The sequence below is a fragment of the Pagrus major genome, chromosome 11 (genome assembly GCF_040436345.1).
Source record: "Pagrus major chromosome 11, Pma_NU_1.0".
Taxonomy (NCBI): Eukaryota; Metazoa; Chordata; class Actinopteri; order Spariformes; family Sparidae; genus Pagrus; species Pagrus major.
The window spans coordinates 2,980,971-3,001,375 of record NC_133225.1 but is presented as its reverse complement, the minus strand read 5'-3'; the positions used below and the strand labels follow the sequence as shown (position 1 = coordinate 3,001,375).

At 41.6% G+C, this 20,405-nt stretch overlaps 1 protein-coding gene across 2 annotated transcripts in view; it reads right to left on the bottom strand.

The window, feature by feature from the left end:
• Positions 1 to 1,297: 1,297 nt before the first annotated feature.
• The window catches only part of ect2 (epithelial cell transforming 2), a 44,970-nt gene continuing 25,862 nt past the window's right edge, over positions 1,298 to 20,405 (bottom strand). Inside the window, exons 18-26 of one of the 2 annotated variants that reach the window (XM_073475795.1) lie at positions 20,216 to 20,297; positions 19,825 to 19,903; positions 19,245 to 19,364; positions 17,346 to 17,484; positions 15,216 to 15,370; positions 13,401 to 13,508; positions 11,257 to 11,391; positions 8,328 to 8,901; positions 2,850 to 2,928 (exon numbers count right to left, since the gene is read on the bottom strand). In XM_073475795.1, the coding sequence (XP_073331896.1) occupies positions 8,359 to 8,901; positions 11,257 to 11,391; positions 13,401 to 13,508; positions 15,216 to 15,370; positions 17,346 to 17,484; positions 19,245 to 19,364; positions 19,825 to 19,903; positions 20,216 to 20,297 (1,361 nt within the window). In that variant the 3' untranslated portion in view covers positions 2,850 to 2,928; positions 8,328 to 8,358. Of the gene's footprint in view, positions 2,929 to 8,327; positions 8,902 to 11,256; positions 11,392 to 13,400; positions 13,509 to 15,215; positions 15,371 to 17,345; positions 17,485 to 19,244; positions 19,365 to 19,824; positions 19,904 to 20,215; positions 20,298 to 20,405 lie in introns of both variants that reach the window. The other variant, XM_073475796.1, reaches the window with a different exon arrangement.

The window sequence follows — 20,405 nt, the reverse complement described above, 5'->3', positions numbered from 1 at the left end:
AGTAACTACAGCTGTCAGATAAATGTGAGTAAAAGCATGAAATTGAGACTCGGGGTTAAAAATTCAGTCTTCATCTACTAACCCCCACACTGATGGAAGGAGGGTGAAGTTTTGAAGTCGACAAAACATTTCTGTTGCAACAGTGTTGCTACTGAAGTAGACGGTGACTTCTTTTTAAACATTAAATAAATAACTTGGAAGAAAACAGTCTGGAGTCGATCAAGTGTCTCAAAGGCCTGAGAGCCCAAGCTGATTAGACCCTTTGAAAGCCTAAATCTTCACTGTACAGTCGCGGCCAGTAGTTTACACACACTTCATAAAGAACATGTTCATCATGTCAGTCTTCACTTCCAATGATCTCTACAGCTGTCATGTTTCTGTGATGTAATGAGAGGAACTACTTTGTCACAAAAAACATTCATGAAGTTTGGTTCAGTACTGAATATCTGGTTAAATGTCTCTCTTTTGATAGCCGTCCACAAGCTTCTGGCTGAATTTCTTCAATGTTCTTCACAAAGTGTATGTACAGTTTGGACCGCGACTGTAGCTGCTAAGCTAAAAGTATCTCATCTGACGCAGGTAGGCAGCTGTATTCAGAGAAGAAATTATAGCTACATCATCTGTGACGCTTCCGAGCACCGCGGGAACACTCAGCAGGGGAAGAGGCCTGAAACGTCTCCCAGCAGTTGGTGAGGACCAGATCAGTGTGAAACGGCATTAATACGAGTTAAAACTGGACATTTCACTTTCAGAAACCCATACATTATTCCAACAATAGATGTTTTTCTGCTGTGATCCATGAAAGGCCACAATATTAAAGAGAATCACCTTGGCGACTTTGTACAGCTCCCCGGTCTCACTGTTACATTACGCAGGCAGTTTATAACTTTTTCATCTTATTACAGTTAGAAGCTGCTTCTTTCTGGACTGGGTTTACTTTTTTTTTTTTTGATGATCCAACTGGCTCCATTGATTCAAAGGTGAATGTAAAACAGTGGCTCAGATTTACAAAGACAAGGGACTCTGGGAAAGTGCATGTTTTTTTCTATGGGGATCCAGAAACTCCTACATCCTGTGAGCTACAAGTACAGATGAGGAGCGATCATGAGCTCGCTTCAAAGAGCCCAAACTCAGTGGAAGCTCCAAGAATGTTTAGTGAATCAAACATTTTAAACCTCACTGAAGAAGCTTGATTGGCTAAATATCAATTATATCTTATTGTAAATTTGAAGATAAACTTTTACAAGATCTGAATTAACCATAGGCATGTTTTATCTCACACACAAACACACACAGAGGAAATAAAAATTTATTTTCACACTAATGACTTGGCATATTTTGTCTGCACTCCTGAGAAACGAACGGAATGAAAATGTTTTATACTGTTCTGATGATAAAAGACATACACAGCAGTAAAAAGTAAAAAAAAAAAAAAAAAAAAAAAGCTTAAGGTACGTGTTTAAGTGCATTTAATACAGAGATGAAACAACCGGAGGGGATTGAAGCTCAGTGAAAACAGCATTAGAGAACTGACAGACATGAAAGTGGAAAAAAAAAAAACATAAATAGCAAGAGAAAAAAGAAAAACAGGTATAAAAGTTATTGCTTGGGAATAAATATGTACACTAATGCAGCATCCCTTCTTAAAACAAACACACACACACACACACACACACTGTAAAACGACTTTTAAAACGTGGACGGGCGACAGAGAAGAAGAAGAGCAGAAGTGCTTTTTATTCTTCACAACCAAATCTCTTAAATGTTAAAATAGGAGCTTTATAAAAGCTGGAAGCTATCGTAAGTTTACATTTTAAAGGTTGGTTAATTACAGTAAGTAATATTATTATATCATGTGAAATCAAGCCTACTCCACTACAATAAAACAACATGTCAGTTAATATAAAGAGTCTCTCACTGAGTACGTTAATTAGAAAAAGCAACAATGCAGTAAAGGGCAGAGAGCTCAACCTTGTTACTGAAACTAGTCGATAAAACCAACAAAGAGCTTAACAACCTGCGTTTGTTAAATAGAAAATACCTCAGCGTCTAAAGTTAAATGTTATTTTTACTTTCCCAAAGAACAGAGAAATAAAACTATCATCCAGGGACGTCTGGAGACAGCAAGTCCCTGTCGAGACCAGAGGAAACGCATGATATTCACTTGGTCTGTAGTTAGTGTCGATACTTCACTGAACAATGCCAACAACCAGGAAGCTGAACGGGCAACGTGTGATCACAAAATGTAACAAGTGTCTGTTCAAGTACATCAACAAAAAACTGTCAAGAAAATCCATCAACAAATGCAAAACAAAAAGCAGAGCATCCTTCATTTTTTTAAGGGTCAGGCGAACCTGATCAGAACCAGTGCCAACACACACCTGTAGCCCCGAGCATGGTGCAGTACCGTTCCAGTTAGCTCCTCGTGACACAGTCTAGATTCAAGCATTGAATGTTCGGACAGATGCACCAAACTGCCTCGTCATGACGAGAAAGATATGTTTGTCTTGCACAAACATTTTTAGCTGAATGATTGGTTCTTTATTTTAAACCTACTTGGTCCAAGTTTCTCTCCAACAGTCGCTGGACAAATCTGATACTGCCACGTATCAGACTGAAGTTTGTCCCAAACGAACTGTGGCTGAATGCTATTTTCATCTGGATTTTGGAAAAGTCTGTGCAGAGCTCCAGCATGGACAAATTCTAGTTTGCCATACTTCACAGGTAGTTTCGGCTTTATACACCTGTCCGCTCAGATCTCGCTGTTAGTCGCAGTTAAGGCAAAGGAGGTGAAGAGATGGGTCGGACCCCTGCTGGTGCTCCCGAGCAAGCAGCATCTCAGAAGAGGTGGGTGGTCGAGCGACTGAATGTGTGGTACTTCCTCTCAAACATGGAAGGCAGATTGACCATGGAGGGGGAATGGTGTGCCTGTAAACAGAGAAGAGGAAAATGTGTGATGAAGGAAAGATTAAAAAAACCTGAGATAAAATGTTAATACCCAATTATGTTGTTAAAGAATCACTCTGGTTTGTTAAAACTTGGCTCATATTCATTGTTTACTGCAGGAAGGCTGTGACATCATTATGAGTCCAATGTGTAAAGAAACATGAGCAGTCAGACGATCAGAACGTGGACACAGAGCTTCAGGTTAGTCAAACTTTTTGTGATATAGAAAATAAAAGTTAGTGGTAAAAACATTTAGCCCAAACTGTCCTCTGTGTTCACTCGTTACAGCTCACACACCCACTGTCTGCTCCAACCTCAGCCCAGAGTACTCACCGTAGCTGAGTGTGGACTTCAACATGTGTTTCAACATGTGCAGTTTGAATTAATATGTAGCCTACAACTGATATTAAATTTATCATGCACCCGCTGCCTCACTTGAGTGATGATGGAACAGGTCAGAGCTCTTAATCACTGATAACTTCCCTGATTCGATCATCGATTCTTAGTGAAACCTTTAATGCCAGAGGCCGTTTGCTTATTGGATTCTGAGCTCCTCGCTGAACGTAGGAAACTTTCCACCCACACTTCCAACGACTGCACTCATGAACCGACCACACTGCACTTTTAGCCGTAACTTTACACTCTATGTTTCAGTATTTTCTTTAAAAATTGTTTGTTGTATTACTTTGTGTCATTAAGATTTGTGTGTGTGCTGTGCTTCATATATTATTTAATTGCTCCACTGAGGATGAATAAAGTTTTGGAATTATTACGGAAATCTTGCATTTTTCAAAAAGGCAGCAGACGGTCAGTGTGAGGGAACTTTATTCAGATAGTTTGTATCTACGTTGTTGAATCTAAAGTGCTTCCACGCATTATTTGTCAACTGGTTCAGCAACATTTATACCATGGTCTGGGTAAGTACTTGATTTATATAATAGCTAGCAGTTAGTTTCTTCCGAACAACTGTCAATAAAGAGATTACTGACAGCAACATGTGAACAGAGGTACAGCCTGCTGCCCTCATACCACGTGAGCTTTGAATTAACATCATTACCAGTAACAGTCTGTGCAACTAGATTGTCAAGTGAGCTTTCTAGCTTACAGTCAGGAGTGTGTGTGTGTGTGTGAGGGACAAGGTCGGTTTATGTGCTCCTGCCTCCTTTTAATTACTGAGTGCACAAAGACAAACGCTGCTACTAGAGCCTCTCTGCCTTCAAAGCCAAACCTTGGCACCGAACTAATCGAGACAAGCAACCTTTGCCAACACAATCACACTTCAGTAGCTTTCCACCTGCCTTTCACACACACACAGACACACAGACACACACACACGGAGACACAGCCCGAGAGCTCTCTGTAGTTAGCATCCTTGACATGTTAGTGAGGGCTTCAGAAACATGGAGAACGATGAGGACTGAACGGACGAGATTATTAACAGGCTGCTTTCACTGGAGAGGAAGACGAAGTCAAGGGCAGCGCTGGTCACAATGCACGCAAAGGTGACCCTTATTACACACCTGCCATAACTAAGCCTGCACGCTAATGAGCTGTTGTTTTGTAGTGTGCATCAGTGCACACACTCAAACACACCTCACAGATTGATGTGCTTCCAGTGGCATACTGCCAGCGTGATGGGGAGGTAGTCTCACTCTCAACACTGACGTTTACCCAAATGTGGTTTTTGCTGGAGCGACTTAAGACGGGCCGATCACAACACTGTCACAGCAGCTTTTACCAGCTCTATGGACTGTACATCAAACCTGGAGGAGCATCTCTGGTTTTAACAGTCCACTGCAGGAGGACAGCAGTGTGAAAATTCAATGTGAAACAGAAGGTGTAGTAGCTCCCTCATGTTATTTAGCCGCTCAGTAACAGCCCTGCTACGATCACAACAGGCACAACAACCACTGGGTGGCATTTGTGAGTGAGGTGGAGCCCATGAAAATGCCCCTGGGATCCTTTTTACTGTACAACACGCCTCAATGCAGAACTTGCCAAGAAACATGGAGTAACATGTGCAGTAGGAAGGAAAAAAGCGGACCGGCGAGCTATTGTTAACAGAACTTTCTCTTACATTTAATGCCGAATTCAAATGAAGGCAGAAATAATTCCTATTTTTCTGGAGACAGTGTTTTACATAGTATATAAAGTTTACCCGAACTCGACAAAGGAGTACACTGTGGTGTTGATGTGTTCTATCGTCAGTACAATTTTCGGGGTGATTGTCTTCCTTCATAAATGTTGTTGTAAATGGTGAAATCTGTGTAAACAGCAAGTTCACAGACATCAGCTGTTTATTTTTGGCTCTTCGTCTCTGCTTCCTCACCTCACTTCAAGCTAAACTCTGCAGCTCTGCATGACTGAAAAGGCACATTTCAGTATTCAAAGACCACTAAACATCAGTCCTCATCTGTTCAACATAAACCAGTCAACAACAAATAAAAAATGGGGTTTGGAGTGTTTAGAAAAGCCTCACAGTAATTTATACACTGCATCAAAAGATTTAAACAATGAAGGAAAGTATCCATACCTTCGGTTAGGGCTTGAACAACACGAAAAAGCATCCACAGTTATATGCACGTGTGCCAAGCTACATTAAAAGAGTAGTGTCTATGTTGCCGTGTTTAAAATGAATATTGCAGAGGGAATAAAAATGTTCTTGTAAGTTCTCCTTCTGGCCGACGGCTGCCTGAAGAGAGAAGCTTTTCTGTGAATACTACTAACACTATTATTTTAACACCTCTAAAGCTTTGAAAGTCCTGCTGCTGGGTCAGTTATTATGATACTTATAATCGTTTCAACAGTAACCACCTGTGAACTTGTGGATAAAGTCAAAAGGTTTTTCTTTTCACCTAATGTTGCAACATGCTGTTCTGACTGACTGACTGAATTTCCAGTAATTACTGGAAAGTGAGCGTATGATGTGGCCAGTTAAAATCTGCAGTGTGTAGAAACGTACTTAAGTAACCTGGTTCAGATAAACCTTCTCTGGAGAATGCATCTGTGTAACCATGTTACTAATCAGTGTGACAGAAGACTGCAGAGAGGCTGGATGAAAGGAGAGATTATTATGTGGAGTAATGTGTTTTTGTATTTCCATCTAAATTTCCAACTAACACACTGCAGCCCGGCCGAGTCTGAACCAGTTTGCATCACTGAAAGTTTGACTATTTGTAAAACTTCAACACATTCGTGCTGCGAGGGGAAGGTCTGCTCGGGCCGCCTCGTTCCCTCTCTCTACACTGTCAGTCTGCTCTGACAGACACAGACACACAGACACACAGACACAGACACAGACACAGACACAGACACAGACACACACGCTGTGCAAACACACTGATCATTATCTCCTGAGCGTAATCAGACACGACCCAACACATCTTGTCTCCTGATTAATTTAGTTAGGTAGCTGGCCTCTTCTGTTGTCAGTGCCAGTAGGGTGGTCTTCATTTCAGGCGAGGCAGACTGACTCGACGGTGCTACATACACAGCATAAGGACGGGCGGCAGATTTCCACAGTGTCCTGATACTTATATACCACCATGAAAACAACAACTCCTAGCGAATGGCCCAACAGTCCATTTTATCTGTACCTCAGATTCCACTCATTCACAGATGCCAGCCACCTAAATATGCCTGTTTTTCAATAAGATCCATGCATTATTCCCTAAGAAATTAACCAAAATGTCAAAAAAAATCCCATCTTGCAATGTTAAAGAAGCAAGAAAAAAATCCTGCATCCATCTCTGAACCTAGATCTGCAGCAGAAGTTAAGAGTTTTGTGTAAATCCGTTCAGTAGTTTTTGTGTAATATCGCTGACAAACCAACTAACTCCCCAACATATGGACTTGGATTTCAACATAACTACCTTATCTGAGTAAACTCACTATTGATGCAAACAACAACAACAAATCTGTGTTGAGGTTGACAGGAGAAAGCTAGTGTGCTGTTAATAGCCAGTAAGCATAAGGTCTTGCATTGTGTTTGGCTGACGAAGCTAACAGCTAACAGGGCTGTTAATCTACAGCTAACGGAGCTAAACGCACAGCAGGACTGAGAGTTTCCAGTCAGAGAAAGCCTGAAACAGTAAACTGTAGATTGTTGTAAAGAAAATAAATGTGCTGAAGTACTTCATCTGAGTATAACTTGGAGGTAAAAGTACTTTGAATGCTTATACTTTTTTCACTGTCTTTCTTTTTGTTAGTTTTTTTAGTGTGAAGTAGTTTCAGTTTCATCTAATTTGATGAGAAATAGGACATTTCTACACACATGTCAATACAAATCAATGGATATGCAAGATGGGAGTGAAATGGGCAATTCCTAAGCTTTTGTGTTTTAATGGCAGGCTGCAATGAAAAGCCGTGGGTTCGCTGTGAAATGGTTCAATGGTTCAATGATCTCCAAATAGAGCACACTGTCATCGTGTTATGTCAAATCCTACTTCTTGGGCATTAATACCTTTCAGACAGGCTGGGCAGTGTTTATATGGCTGCAAACTGGATACATGTCTGAGGTGAGTATGGGACATATTATGTGCTCTGAACCATCGCAAGTGGTTAAAATGTAGGACAGTTAACAGGTGAGCTGCCACGACATGTTGAGTCTCAGATGAGAAGTCAGCTCGGCTCCCACGAACAGAATAACATTTTAATTCAGTGAGCCGTTTTTGTGTTAACTAGCCAGAACACAAAGAGCATAGCATCCAAAAATAAAGGCATGCCTTGCAATTTTGATATTTACTTTGATACCGTCTTCGACTGGCACTGAGATTACTTTTCCAGGTAAGGAATAGTTTAGATTGAAAGAAAAAGCTCTGAAAGTTCACGTAGAAGAGATTAACAGCTGACAGGAAAAACAAATATTCTAGGTGATGGCATGCCTTTAAAAAAGGAGCCTTTTTCCAGGAATCCACCTGGACAAAAGTCTTTTATGTCCCAGCTCGACACAATCACAGCTCCATTGTACCCTTTTGTATGCAGCCCAATATTAATAGCAGCCACCTAGTGAGTAATCCAAGCCAACACCACCGCCACCAGTTAGTCACCCAGGTGATTCAAAGGAACATAGCTATTCCAAATCAACCCTTAAAATCTCTGCCCTTTACACTAAGCCAATCTGAAGTGGGGAGAAGCATTACCCCCAGCACTGGTTATATGTTCTCATCTAATGACTGGAGTTCAAAATTAAGCTGTAGAGCAGACCCTCATTAATCTGGTTCATCTTTGACGTAGGGTCTCAGCTTCTAAGGGGTTGATTTGGGCCAGAAATGCACCGGTGGTATTTTGATGTTAAAAGGAAGTAGTAAGGATTAATTTGAAATTAAACGTGGAATTGGTGCACCCCAGGTTTGCAATAGAGCACAATATGGTTTGCTCACATCAGACTCCAGCACTGAGCTTAGCGATGGTTTAGAGCAGAGTCTCCCTGCGAGGACTGGTCAGGACAGCCTTGCGTGGGTCCAAGGGGACTTGGCGATCCCTGCATGACTCAGAAAAGGTCCTGCCTTTGACACTAACTGCCTGAGGAGCCAGGGACTTCTGCTGGGACCCTACATGGGGGAGGTGTCTGGAAACATGCTGGCTAGATCTAGGCTGGGAGATTCTGGAGTTTCGGACAGCTGGAACGGAAGTGGAAGTGGGATGGGTTGAAGAGGTGGCCTGCACAGAAGTGTTGAGGCTTGAGCGAGGTTGGGCCGGTTGAGTCGATATTGGACCATGAAGGAGGGACTTGCGTTCTCGGGCACTATAGTTTGGGCAGAGGCTTCGGCTGGACTCGGGGGCAGGTTTGGGGCCTGGGCTATTGGCAGGGTTTGGAGCTGGGCTGCACGGGGTACGCATACAGACAGGGACCCTGGCTCTGACAGGAGGATGATCCAGAGAGTTAGAGCGCTGCACCACGGCACTGCTCTTGGCAGAATCATTCAAACTGAATGTGGAGGCAGAACGAGACATCTGGAGTGCATAACAGAGGGGACACACATATGGAAGGGAGGATTTACATATCATGGAAAAACACAAAACAAGGCAGGCAGAGAAGATACATGCTGAAACAAAATGAGATGAACTGAAATAAAACATGGAGATAGGGTAAAACACAAGACAGAAACACTTTATCTTCCTCTGGAAGAGCATAGTATGAGCAGAATGAATAGCACACAAAGTGAGACTAAAATGTCAGGCAGAGTAGAGCAGACACGTCTGCAGGGGGACATTAACATCACATACATGGACAGACCAGTACTGTACTTTTCTTCTTAAGTGTCTTGTTTTCATCTGCTTAACCCCTCCTCCACCAAACAGCTATTGCCTAATCACAGCCAGAGGCCTTGTATTCTGTATTATTTTCAAAATATAAAACTTTCTCTTTGGATCTACAAGAGTCTCATTGGTGCAGAACGCCTGAATTAGTAATTATTGAGTTGTCACTAGTAGTAAGTATGTTGATTTGGTTTATCTGATATCGCTGTGTTGGTGTTGTTACTATCATTCCATCTGACCAATCAGGTTGCTGTGATATTACAGTTTTGCAACTTGGAAAAAGGATTTGGTACCGTTCATATTTGAGGTACCTGGAATTGGCTAACAGATTTGGGTTGAGTAGAGGACTGTAACCCAGGAGAGCTGGCTTGGAACATATTTTCATACTGTTGACTTCTGACACAAGTTCATAGTATTTTCCTTTTTTTCTTCACAGTTATTATCACAGTTTGTTTAGGTTTAGGCAGCAAAAATACTTTGGTTAGGTTTAGGAAAAGATAGTAGATAACATTTAAGGGATAACCTCTCCCATGTGCAAACAAATACGTGATTGGATGAGTTGTAATGATGGCCCTGGAGCAACATTAAGTAGTATATACAAGGATCAACATCAGCACAACTATGGCAGATTGTTTATGTCAATTCAGATATTTACCTAATGATTCGTTAACATTGAATTTCCCAGTCTGTTCTCTAGTAACTCGAGATGCACCGATTAACCTGAATTGGAAAAGTTTTAGGCCTGTCAGTGTCAGATACTGTATATCTGATTTACACAAAGCGCCTTTTTTCAGAGCGCTGCGCCCGTTCTTATGCGACCGCCCTGAGCACTTCTAGCTGAAAATCTCTCAGCTTTTCAGAAAGGCGCTGCTGGCATCACCATCACTCTTTTCCAGGCAACCGAAACCATCATTAGACAGTAAAGCCCATTTGTGGAAGCAGACTGTCTGTACACTGAATGTTTCTGGTGAGTGTGTTGCCTTTATCACCCTTCTTTGCCTTGTAAGCTTGTTATTAGCTGTGTAGTCGGCCCTCTGATACCATAGCGTTAGCATATGTCACTCTGCCAGCGCTTTTCAGCGCTAGGAAAAAAAACAGGCCCAAACAGAGGACTTTATTTTGACTTGTTTGAAAGTGAGAAGATCTTGTAACCAGGTGCAGGCCTATCTCAAAGTCAATGTTCTCCTATAAACATTAAGATGTTTGCATATGCTGTTAATTTTAGTTTTTAAAAAAGAAAATAAGAATCAGCTAAAATTGGAATCAGCAGGTCAGAATTGGCCAAAAAAAAAAAGTCAATCGGTGCATCTCTTTCAGTAACTAATCATTAATTTCGCACTAGTTCCTTAGTAACCACTCACATTGATGTTTACTGTATTTTAAAGTATTGTAAACCTCTTCTTCGTGAAAATACACTATCAAAACCTGGCCATTTAAGTGTGCTGTTGGAGAATAAGTAAGGAAGTTGCTAAAATAACAGTCCTACATGAGAACAAAGAAAGTCCCAACACATTTAAGAGCAGAAGCCCTTTTCCTGCCTTTTAATCAGGTTAGATCAAAACGGCTGACAGCGCCTGAAAGCTGTTGGTTTGATGGAGAGATCAATCACCTGGTCCTCAGCAAAAAGGACAAAGAAATGGAGAGAAGAGAAAGGAAATGAGGAACAGATGGACAGATAGATGGACAGAGAGACAGCCAACAGCCACCCAGAATTAACTGAGATGCGAAACAAAGAAGACACATTTTGTAAACAGTTTGGGGAAATTCGAGAAACTTGATTACTGAATGTAGTATGAACTGAACCAAAACACAGATATTGGTCTTTCAGTCTCAAAGAACACAGATATAAGAGAGCATCATGTCCTTTTTCAAGAAACTGAATGACTGACGTAATATTAAATTGAAAAAATGGCTACGTTTGTGTATCAGTTGAGACAAACAGATACATAAAACAAAGAGGACACACTTTATCTTAGTGTGGCTCATCTGCACAGTTCATATTACAGACTGACGACTTCTTTAATCAGACAAGTAAACACAAAGACTTACGGCCAGCGTGGCGCTGCTGCAGTTGTGGTTTTCACAACTCATCCTCTGGCTTTTCTCGTCTGGGGTACCGTTGGCCATGAACGCCCTCTGGATCACACGCTTTGGGGTCTTGGTGAAAGAAAAAGCCCTTGTGACCTAGAACACACATACACCCACAGCATGTCAATAAATCAAGCATTTAGGTTGAATAGGCGGTTCTTTTTGCATCTTGGATGTTCAGACACTTAATTGTGAGTATCTGAGACTCGACTGCTGAGGCAACAATCTGTTGTTCTTTACTTATTTATTTCAAAACGGAAACACACCGCAGACAGTACTTTTTGGCAGAGAACCACCTGGACCAGACATTACATGAATAGAGCAACAATTGTAAAAAAAAAAAAAAAAAAAAAGAAAAGAAAATCAAAGAGGGTCATAATAACCATCATCACTGGCTAACTTCAACCAATCAGACTGACAGCAGGAGATCGTACCACAAGTGGAGTCAGACTCTTACCAAAGCCATCTGGGGAAGAGCAAGAGAATCTTTTGCATTGAGAAAAGCCTACAGTGCCACTCATTTTAACCTATGTTGTCAAACAGCGTACAAATTCTTCAGTTATGGGCAAAAACATGTTTTGTGAAGTCAGTGACCTTTGACCACCAAAATTATAAACAAAAGTTTTGCCAAATTTGAAGACGTTTTGTTCTTAAGCCTCTACACACCTCATGTTTCCTTCAAGCTTCAATATATGATATTAAGAACATGAATATGATAACTATTTGCTATGTAAATATTCAGGGAAGAACTGTCATCCTGAACAGAGAATGAAGTCACACTACCTTTATATGTGTAGTGATCAAAGCTTCTCTGTTTGTTGTGTAAGACGGCCCAGCCATGCGTGCTTTGGGGATTCCACTGGCACTTTTAATAAAAGCGTCTTTATAACTAAATGACTAAGACTTTTATTCTGAAGAACTTATAGGAAAAGAAACATGCTTGTGACTGAATCAGTTGAGCTTTGTTTTCAGCAGATAGAAGAAATAGCTCCTCACTAAGCAGAGCAATTTATCAATGGACAGCAGGAAATAAACAGCAGGTAGAGACAGAATATTTGCAGGTACAGTAAGATGCTTTTCCTGAGTTTCACGTCTGTCAAGTGTGAATGAAGTGCATTTTACAACCATCTCAAGGTAAAATTACTGTTTCTGTACAGTAAATGGAGTATGGTGGTTTAGCGGACGCGGCCTATGCACCAATCTGTTTTGGTCTGAGATACTGCGATGCATAAAACCTTTGAGCAGGTTTTAAAAATCAGATGAACCATTTCTTCCACACACTGTTTGACAATGTCACATATCTTTATCTGCTGGTTCCAAAGAGTCTTTTATGCAGTATCATGCTTCTGTTAAATATTCAAATCCTTCAGCTGCCCTCTCTGGATAAGCTGGAGAGAGAGGAGCTTAAAGAAGATTTCCATCCCAGCTCATTGTTTTATGACTGCACAATTACATCAAAGGGAAAAGGTCTGCGCTGGATGTTTTCTGTCTTATTTCCTTCATGTTTCTGTGAAATTCAGAAGGAAATCATTTTAATATTTACCTCACGATCTCATCTACAATTAACTACAAAGTACCGTCCAAATGAGGACATCAGGTCGACTCAGAGACTCTGCACCTCAGGTCGGTGTGTGTGTGTGTGTGTGTGTGTGTGTGTGTGTGTGTGTGTGTGTGTGTGTGTGTGTGTGTGTGTGTGTGTGTACTGCATGGCTGCTGACAGCTCTGTCAGCTGAAGGGTCAATCACAGTGGGCGGCAGTAGAGGAGGTTGTATCGGCGTCTGGTTAAAAACTAGTTTCTCTGACTTCGCTGCATTCAGCACCAGAGCTGTTCTGCGTCGTGCTGTCATCCATTTCCATGACTCCTCTACTTCTACATCACTTAGTGGTGAAGATAAATACGATTGAGTCAAGACTCGGTTTGTAGAAGTAAACAGCCTTCCATTCTGTCATTCTGCGTTTCACTGTGTGCTATAATGTGACTAAACAGTGCAGCGATTAGACTGACAGAATGAGGACATCTTTTCATATATGTTATAATGACCCATCTGTGCAAAAGGTGCAGTTGGAAAGGTTAATCACGAGAAAACCAGCTCCTCTGCCTTTACCTTTTTAGAGGTCTTCTTGATGGCCCTGGAGGCTTTGCTCAGCGTGCTGTCCATATCCTTGGTGCTGACCTGCAGTGAGTCCGGGTCAGTACACTGAATCAGGTCCTCCTGGTTACAAGACAAACAACAACACAGCCTCAAACTCAATATAATAAATCATGACCTGAAGTGTGCAATTCATATGTAATCAATATCAATAGATACATTATGCTTTGCTGCCAAAATAGTTGCAAGAGGGATTGTGTAATAGGCTACACACACACACACACACATACACACAGTCTTGATTTTCCTCTCCCCCTCACCCTGCAGAGGGCTTGTTAACAAGCAGGGCTCTACCTCGTTGGTATTCACATTGCAGCGCTGACCCAGTGAAAACGGCATTAGGAATGCAGCTGTGAGACGGCGGGCACACAGAGGCCAACATCGCCCCCTGCTGCTCACTCAGCTAAATACAGCAGACAGCCTCACTTCCAGATTTTTCCAATGGGCTCAATAATCATTAAGCTTAATCAGCTCATAACGAGTCAGTTTTCCACAATTTCCCCCAAAACCATTAAAAGATAAGGTTGGTGATATTCTGTTTTTCTTCATCTCAACAAAATTACATGAGAAGACCAAAAACCAACTATATTGCCTGCGTAGCCTCTGTGCCACACGGCTCTGTGGTTATCCAGAAACTGTTAGAAACACATCACTGAGTGCGCTGGGTGACATGCGCCTTTATTACCGCGAACACACATACACACACACTCTAGTTTATTTTTACTAAATCCTTCCTGCTGCCGGAAATACTCACTGAAGCACCAAATGTGGATTAATTCACAGCTGAAAATAGTCCAACAAATCCACCATTTCTTCCTGTTTGAGGAACAGCTTTTTTAAAAATCCAATACCCACTTTTCTGAGTTATAAATAATATCTAGAGTAGCTTAATTTTTTTACTAACAATAGATTCTGTTGCTCGGTCTCACAAACACATCTGACCCGCAGACGCATCTGTAGTGTTGTTATTTGAAAAGACAGGTGAGAGTGTGATCATAGCAGTTACATGTGATAGTGTTGATTGGGATTGCTCCATTGCTGAGGACTAGCTAAGCTAGCAGTGTAAACAAATAGAGTCTGACTGATATACCGGATAGCCAATATTATTGGCTGATATTGACCTATCACAGATCCATCAGTATCAGCGTGAGTAGGTTAAATAACAGACACATCTCTCTGTATAATGCAGAGCAGCTCAACAGCACCATAAACTCCATCCTCCAATATCATCAGACAGTTAAACCAACACCTTTAAAACATTAACGCCTTCATGAAGGGAGGATTCAGTACAGGACTGTTATTTAGCTTTGGTTAGGTGAAAAGAATTAACTTTTTTATTTGGCATCACACTGATCTGTGCACGCTCAAGCAGTCATTCTGGGCATCATTATTGCAGTGTGGCACTTGATTGGACACTTCTCACCCTCCTCACCTCCTCCAGGGCACATGGAGAGTCACCAAGATACCAAACCAGCACAGACGAGGACATGACCTCGCTACTCCTGCAGGTAAATGCCATTTAGCCCACACATATACAGTAGAAAGTTTTCTGATCCAAATTTTGCCACAACCTTTTAGCCAAAATCGCCAGTATATAGTGCTTTTTCCTCAGGATCGAGGACGGTGAGGAGACCAAGACTGGACCAAATGTGTAAACTGCAGCTGATCTAGCTATCACAGCTTCCTTCCCTGCCTGGCTATGACCTGACAAACTACCTTCTTTCTTTGTTGTTGTGTGTGAGGGTGAGTGTTGTGGGTGAGGTGACTCACCGCATCAGCCCTGCAGATGGTGTTGGCGACGTGGCGGCAAAGTGTTCGCAGCCAGAAGCTTTTAACTGTCTCCTCTCCGGCCAGTTGGAAGCTGAACAACAAGTTCTCCTGTTCAGTTGGAGGGCGAACCACCAAGGCGAATGCATTCACACACTCTGAGGGAAGGAAGCGAGAGTGAGAGATGGACAGACAGTGGTAAAAGCAAGAGAGGGGAAAATAATAAACAATAACAGAAAGAAGGGGGGAGGGAAATCAGGGATGAAAAGGATGAGACAGAATAAGATGAGGATGAGGGAAGAGAAACAGATGGAAAGATGAGAGCAGACGTGGAGGAAGGAAAAAATAAAGACAGACAAATCAACTTGAGCGCTTGAACCTAACTCCATAAACATGAATCATTACTGGTCTACTGAATAATATATTTTCCCCATGAAACCCATGAAAAATATAAAGGAAACCACAAACTATATAAGAAACACCTGCTTTCCGACCTCCTGCAAATATTCCTGTCAGCGTGTCATACTGCATCCTGAAATGTTGGATCCTGGAGCTGCCTTCAAGCACGAGGAACAGTAAGAGTGATCTCAGAAATGTTTTAACGACATGTAACTCTGCTGATTAGTCGGCCCACAGACAGATGTGCAGCTGTAATCTCATCGCTGTCCTCCCAACGTTGAATGAACGCTCTGCTTGTAAATATTGCTCGGCTTCATCAGCATTGGTACTTCTCTTGATAGTTATTCTGTGAAGCTGACGGTTTGTTTTCATTTCTCATTTCTGTTGTCGTATAATATTGTGACAGCATCACTATTCATCGTTTAGGCAGAAAAAAAACCAGCTGCAATAACAAAAAAGAGAAACAGAAACCAGATTACTTTAGAGCTCTGTAGATGTTGATGGACTGTCACAGTAATCATTTCCTTTGTTTATTGATATAATTCTATATTAGTATATTCTATAGTTTGCAGTAATAAAATAGAGAATTAAACACGTGTGGACGAGAAAAGAACATTTAATTGATATCTGAAATCACTATAAACCATACAGTGCATTACTGACCTACATTTGCGTTGAGGGTCTAAATTCTAAGTGTGAAATGTATTCTCTTTATAGTGCTCTCGAAAACATCCACATTATACACATGCAAAAACTGGAACCTCAGCTATAATTTCAGTTAAACGCTCTGTATAAGAGAACTGCTGACACAGTTCAGGTTGTCACTCCTCAGCGGTCGGCTCATTGTGTTTCATTGTCCAACATGTGGAGAGAAGCTGACAAAAGAGGAGTGAACGGGTATAAAACAGGAATCAGACGGCACCGTTCCACTTCCAGTTGTGTTGCCGTGGCAAACTGCCATTAAAGCACATTTGTGTATTTCAATAATTTGACCAGTGTGCAATAAAATTACCGGGTCACAATTTCTGAAGTCCGTCCTAAAGTAATAGCCAGGTGCCAATATGAACATTGAAGTATGTTACATTTGCTGTTGTCATTTCACATGTTCATAAAAACTTACTACTGCAATTTCATTTTAATATCATTATGATTTCTTATATATCATATCGGCTTTGAAACCGATGTTTTCATGGACGGAGGTCGATGGATTTTGTCCCGTGCCCAGTACAAAAGTAGGGCTGCAGTATGGAAAATAAAATAAACAAATGAAAAATCAAATTGCAGTCATTCTGACAGATTATTGATTGACATGATTCACGATTTGTGGGAAAGACTTACAAATTGTGAACGTCCCTGTGAAGGTTTTTTTAAAACGCTTCTTGTTGGTGTCTCAAAGGAAAAACGACCTTTGAATCAGGAACTAATCAAAATTCTTAATCAAAGGAATGACTAAAGTGACATTATACTTTTAATGACTTCCACGCTCGCTGTGGGATTTTTCTAAATGATGTTTAGCGGCTGCCTCAGATCCCAAAGCGTTATTGAATGAACATACGGGGAAATGGCTTCTGCCAGAGTTGGCTTGTCTTTGTTTCCAGCATTGTGCTGTATTACAGGCACAGTCCACTGGAGTGCAGGTTGAGAACAAAAAACACCCTCTAATGACGTGCAGACAAAGTGATAAGCAGCAGCTTCTTTGGTTTCCAGTGTGTGTGTATGCTGCCACTGTGTTACCCTCAGTGTCCTGCAGGTCCAGAACTCTTCGAATCTGGGACAGCGGCATCAGTGCGATGTGTTTGAGCGGTGGCGGTGGTCTCGTCTGTCCCAGCGGACTCTTAAATGTGTTGATCACCTTGTGTCGCTTCCTCGCAATCTGCGGATACACACACAGACACACAGACACACACACACACACAAAGTCAGACAGCAACTTTGGCAATAAACATGAAGAAGGAAACTTGTGTGTCCCTGTGTGATTTTTAAATTGAGTGTGGGTGTATTTTGCAGTGCGTGGGTGAAGCTGCCATTGGTTACTTGGCAATAAATCAATGAGGCCTTCATAGAGGTAAACGATGCAACTCATTAATGCCACATTAATTAGATGCTGAGAACGACGAAAGAGAGGGAAGGAGGGAGGGAGGAAGACAGAGAGGTGTGAGAGAGGATGAAATGGGACACTACATCATAGGTCATTGTTGATTCGGTAGTGTGAGTGAAGAGGGTCGCAGAGAGTGATTATATTAATGCAAGAGTTTGTCAATGATTAGTGATGATGAAGGGGAGTGCTGAGACTACATGGAAAGTGTCAGACAAACGTGTGTGTGTGTGTGTGCTTCTCTCTCACACACACAAACACACACAGGCTCATTAGGGGGTGACGCTGACAGTCCTGAATCAGCGTAGCCACCCACCTCTTCTCTCCCATGAGTGTCCACCCTGTTCCGTTCCTATACTACCCCTTTGCTAATTAACACACACACACATAATGTGTCAGCAGTGATAGACTGCACACACATGAATCAATCACCTATTCAATCTTGCTCTTCAGCAAAAGGCCCCTTTTCCTGCTCACCACTGAACGTACACATGGATCTCAGCATGTGTTAAAGAACATGCTGAGATCCATGCTGAGTCTCCCTCAAACAACAAGGTAAGGAGGAAGAAAGAGGAAGGAAGTGGAGGGATAACGTCACTGCGTAAATGACATCAAAGGGCTTAAAAGGGTGAAAAACACAAAAGGCTTTCAGGTGACTCAGACACTACCTCTACAGTTAAACTGAGATGTACTGGAGAAACTTGTCTAAAACAGACACAGAAAAAGGCCATTTGTGGAGTGAAAGTAAACTAAAATATAGCAGACCTCATGGCTGACGTGTTGCACAGCTGCTGACCTTTAATACAAAAACACTTTGACAAACTGAGCTTCAAATGCACCTTTCAGGCCACAACAAGAAGTAACATGTCAATCTCATGTGGTTCTTGAAGCTTTGTGACTTAGTGGCTACTCGCTGGGCTAAATGACGACCTACTGTAGCTCGTGTGGTAACTAACACGCTAGCCATCTAAAAATATGCTAGCATAAATAGGTTTTCTTTCTACTTTCTTGTACTGCACACTTTAATCCCCTGTGCCATTGTGTTCTCAGGATTGTAGATCATCTCATTCACAGAGTTTTGTTGAAGAGGGAAAAGCTCTCCGAGGTGCTAGCTGCCAGCTTGTTGGTGAGTTGAAAGCTCTGACTCTAGTCTTCCCTATCCCACACCTTGACTGATGGCCAGTGGTTCAGAACCGTTCGAACTGCCAGCTATTAGCTTAGCGAGGTTGCAGCAGAGGTATGAAATATGAACGACTAGTAGGAAAGGTTCAGATTTAAACTCTAAACTACTAGCTTTAGTAGCTAACAAGTAGCTAGCAAACTCTGGACTATTTAAGGTCCACGCTGCTGTCAGTTGCTGTATTTATATGTCAGTGTTGGAATGTGGTGAATCTGATGTGACTTGTCGTTCCAGGTCGGAGTAATTGCTATAAAATGGGAGCAGGACTAAAAGTATGGATGGACATGACAACTCACATATTCGAATATGGACATTGTAAGATGGTGAAACATTGACTGGTGTTTATGTGCGTTCTCACCTCGAGGCAGTCATTGAAGAGGAAGAGCGTGACATGTTCTCCGCGGTCACATGGCTGGTCTCCCAGGGCGATTGTTTCTACTCGGTGAACCAGACTGCGATGCGAGGACAGCAAGTTGGCCTGCAAAGAAAGACAAAGCATAGAAGTTAAGAAGAATGTGTCGGGCGTGTTATGGTGGCTGAAACAGATAGCAAGTATGTGCAGTGGAAAAACCCTCTACTGGCTTACAGGCCATGTGCCATCTCCAACACTTCTTCAGAAAGATTACGTATATTTTCAAATCAAAATGCTCCTAAAGTTTTAATGGCATCACACATTTATATTCTTGTATAAGGAAGACTTTCTAAAACATCATCAAATGCTTACTCAGCAGTTTATTGATGACATCCTATGGAAAACAATCATACCATCACTGTCAGATTATGCAGATTATTATGTGTATTTTGCACGCTCAAACTATGGCTTGACTGATCTGTCTATAATGGGTATATCTACATAAAAAGGGACAACATGCTCAGCCTTACAATTAAAGCCCCAACACAACCTCACACATGCAAACAATAAGAATCCTCAGACTCACCGGACAGCCATCGACTTCATAAACAACATCAAAGATCTGCTTCTGGCCTTCAGTCTTCCTCTTGTCCTCATTGATGTGTCTGGTGGGGAAGAGACGGTTTCATATCAGTAAGTAATGAATGTCGGCCAACTCTAGTATCTTCTTTATTCTTTATTATTGACACAGAACTGAATGTGACCTCCAAATGATCTTAAATATCAAGTATCTAGTTTCCAAATGCATATTCTGCTCTGACATATGTCAAGGCTTAACAATCTTCAACAATGGTCAATTATTAAGAGTTCAACCTACATAATGGTCAAACGTATATGATGATAAAAGACTTGGAAAAGATCAAACAATGCTGCTGTGTGATCATCACAAAAGAAGGGCTGAGGTCATGCCAACTCACGTCATCACTTCTTTCAGAGACTCAATTGCTTTCTCCAGCGTTATCTTGTCTGGGTTGTCATCTGACGTATGCTTCTTTATGTCTGCAATGGTAAAAGAAAAGGGAAAGTTTAAGAGGCAAAAGGCAGAAGGAGATGAAAATCATGTGGAAAAAGGTGAGAAGAAAAGAACAGAGAAGAAAAGAAATTACA